Source organism: Sinocyclocheilus rhinocerous, unplaced genomic scaffold, assembly GCF_001515625.1.
Source record: "Sinocyclocheilus rhinocerous isolate Xijiao unplaced genomic scaffold, SAMN03320098_v1.1 scaffold1450, whole genome shotgun sequence".
Classification (NCBI taxonomy): Eukaryota; Metazoa; Chordata; class Actinopteri; order Cypriniformes; family Cyprinidae; genus Sinocyclocheilus; species Sinocyclocheilus rhinocerous.
The window spans coordinates 362,141-364,597 of NW_015666201.1; the positions used below are offsets into that span (position 1 = coordinate 362,141).

A 2,457-nucleotide genomic window follows, 5' to 3' on the forward strand; every position below is an offset into this window, starting at 1 on the left:
AAGAAGGATTGGAGATGAATTTAATTTACAAATAAGGTAGGAAATGTGCATACTTGTAACACCCTATCTGCCCTAAATAGTATTGAAAATTACTAATATCACATAATTTCACAGAATTTAGGATGTATAGTATGCACATTGGGACGCAGGCACGCACTTGCTTCGTTCTTGAATGAATCAGCCGTCTGAACGAATCGTTTGAAGGCAAGCTTAATTAATTAAGGAATTAATTAAGACAGTCACTTGCTGCCACCTACTGGCGGCTAACTCTCATACTAGCTTATCTTTGCATTTTTTAAAAACATTTCATATTTGTGTATTAAATTTTTTTTTATAAAAAAACAGCCCTATATTGTCTTATTATATTAAGTGAAATTATTAACAACATGTAATGATTAATATGAAAGATGATGCATGCATTTAATACGGTTAGGGAAAATGCCCTTTAAATAGGCCAAAAATGACCTGGAAATCAATTTAAATACATTTTTGTATGCAGTATTAGTTTTTTTCAACTGCTTGTTGAAAATAAATGGGGTTTTTTTCAACACATTTTCAAAACTTTGCCTCTTTTTTTCATAACTTTACACACAAATCCAATAATTGCACACACAAAATGCAAAATGCCTCACATCTCTTGCAAATTGAAGCACTGCATTCAAAATATCACAAACACATCTCGGAAGCAAACATTCGCAAACACCTTTGCCATAATATTAATTCCTGTTAGATGTTTGTGAGTTACATAGAGAATTGTGTGTTGTGTTTTGCAAAAAAGTGTTTTATGAAGTTGAAAACTGAGTCAAAGGCTGAGAAATAGCGTATGGTTTTGCAGATTTGGTGTGTGCTTCTGGAGTTTGAGTGTCAGCTTTCAGAAATTGTGTGAGAAGTGAAGATTTTGTGTGTAAGCGGTTGAAAAAAACTGAGTCATATAAAACGTAATTTCCCAACAACAAAATTGTGGCCAGTGAAAATGCTGAGTGGCTAGCATTAACTATCAATATAGTTATTTAATATAGCTATAGTTATTTTTGCTTTAGTTTTTTATGATATCAGAATTTTTGTCATCAATTTCAATATCAAAAAAATATAGACAAGTAGACATAAAGGACTGTTTATGAGGATACTAGCGAAGACGGGCATTTTGATACATAAGTGTATTTGAGCGCACACACACACAAGAGCTCAGCTCAGGACTCACACACTGAGTGAAGCAGCTTTATGTGTGTGTGTTTCAGGTGTGTGCACTTAAACCATCTCAGACAGAGCACACACTTTATGAGTGACAAAGTGTGTTTGTTGGGTTACAAGCTTTGCTGGTGTTTTGGGCTTGATTTGAGACGTGTGTGAAGAGTTTTGGTCGTTTTAGCAAAAATAATAACGGTTTACAAACATTTTCTCAAACCCCTCGTCGTCTGTCATCGGTTATACAGGTGTGTGTGAGAGAGATCTGGCATATGTGCTTTATGAGCAGACAAACCTGTACAATTCATGTGTGCAGAACATAAACAGAGGAAGCTCACTCATGAGTCAATGTCAAGCAGACAACAGATCTATTTATAACACAACAAAGAAATCCAGAAATGAAGGGATTGACTTCAGGAATAGACCAGGCCAAAATAACAGACAAAAATAGCTAAACTGAAACCCTCTAAATGACCTAAACGAAAGAAAAACACATCAAAAGAAAATACAGTGATACTTCTCTAACTCCTTTAACCCAAAACAGAACGATATGTACAAAAGAAATAGTGTCACACTCCCTACTTCCTTAATATTTACATAATTTCTACAATCGAAGGCAAACAAATCCAAATTCACAATCTAAGAATCGTATAGTAGGACTAACAGATCGAGTTTCTCAAAAGAAGACACAATCACAAGAGAACAAGACAGCTGAAGATAATGACACTCATTCGTTTGAGGTGGTCTTTATTACTGTAACCAGAGACAGGACTGAACCAATCAGGATCAGATCTCTGTTGATTGTAGACCACGTCTTCTCCTGGATACAGACATATTCAGAAACACAGCAGCAGATACAAAACAACACACACTTCATTAAACACAATATGTAACCGTGTGTGTATAAGTGTATTTATGAGGACACTTTTATAGTGAAATATCACTGTGTGTGTGTGTGTGTGTGTTTCTAGTGTGGATCATGGAGGAGAGTTCAGGATCACAGCAGGACTCCACAAATGTAAGTCCTCAATCAGACAGAGTTTTCTTGTTTGTAGTTTAGTTGTAAATGTGTGTGTTGTAATGTGTGTGTTGTGTTCAGACGCCTGTGATCTCGCACTGGATCCAAACACAGCAAACACTCGACTCGTTCTGTCTGAGGACAACAGAAAGGTGACGTGTGTCTCTGAGCCACAGTTATATCCTGATCATCCGGACAGATTTGATGAGCCTCAGGTTCTGTGTTCAGAGAGTCTGACTGGACGCTGTTACTGG

The 2,457-nt window shown here is 36.3% G+C and overlaps 1 protein-coding gene across 1 annotated transcript in view; it reads left to right on the forward strand.

Annotated features, from left to right (window-relative positions):
- Nucleotides 1-2,451, forward strand: part of LOC107732158 (NACHT, LRR and PYD domains-containing protein 3-like) — a gene marked incomplete at its 3' end in the record, with an annotated part of 47,145 nt that extends 44,694 nt beyond the window's left edge. Inside the window, exons 10-11 of the mRNA XM_016543428.1 lie at nt 2,157-2,203; nt 2,285-2,451. Of these exons, the coding sequence (XP_016398914.1) occupies nt 2,157-2,203; nt 2,285-2,451 (214 nt within the window). The remainder of the gene's footprint in view (nt 1-2,156; nt 2,204-2,284) is intronic.
- Nucleotides 2,452-2,457: the final 6 nt, after the last annotated feature.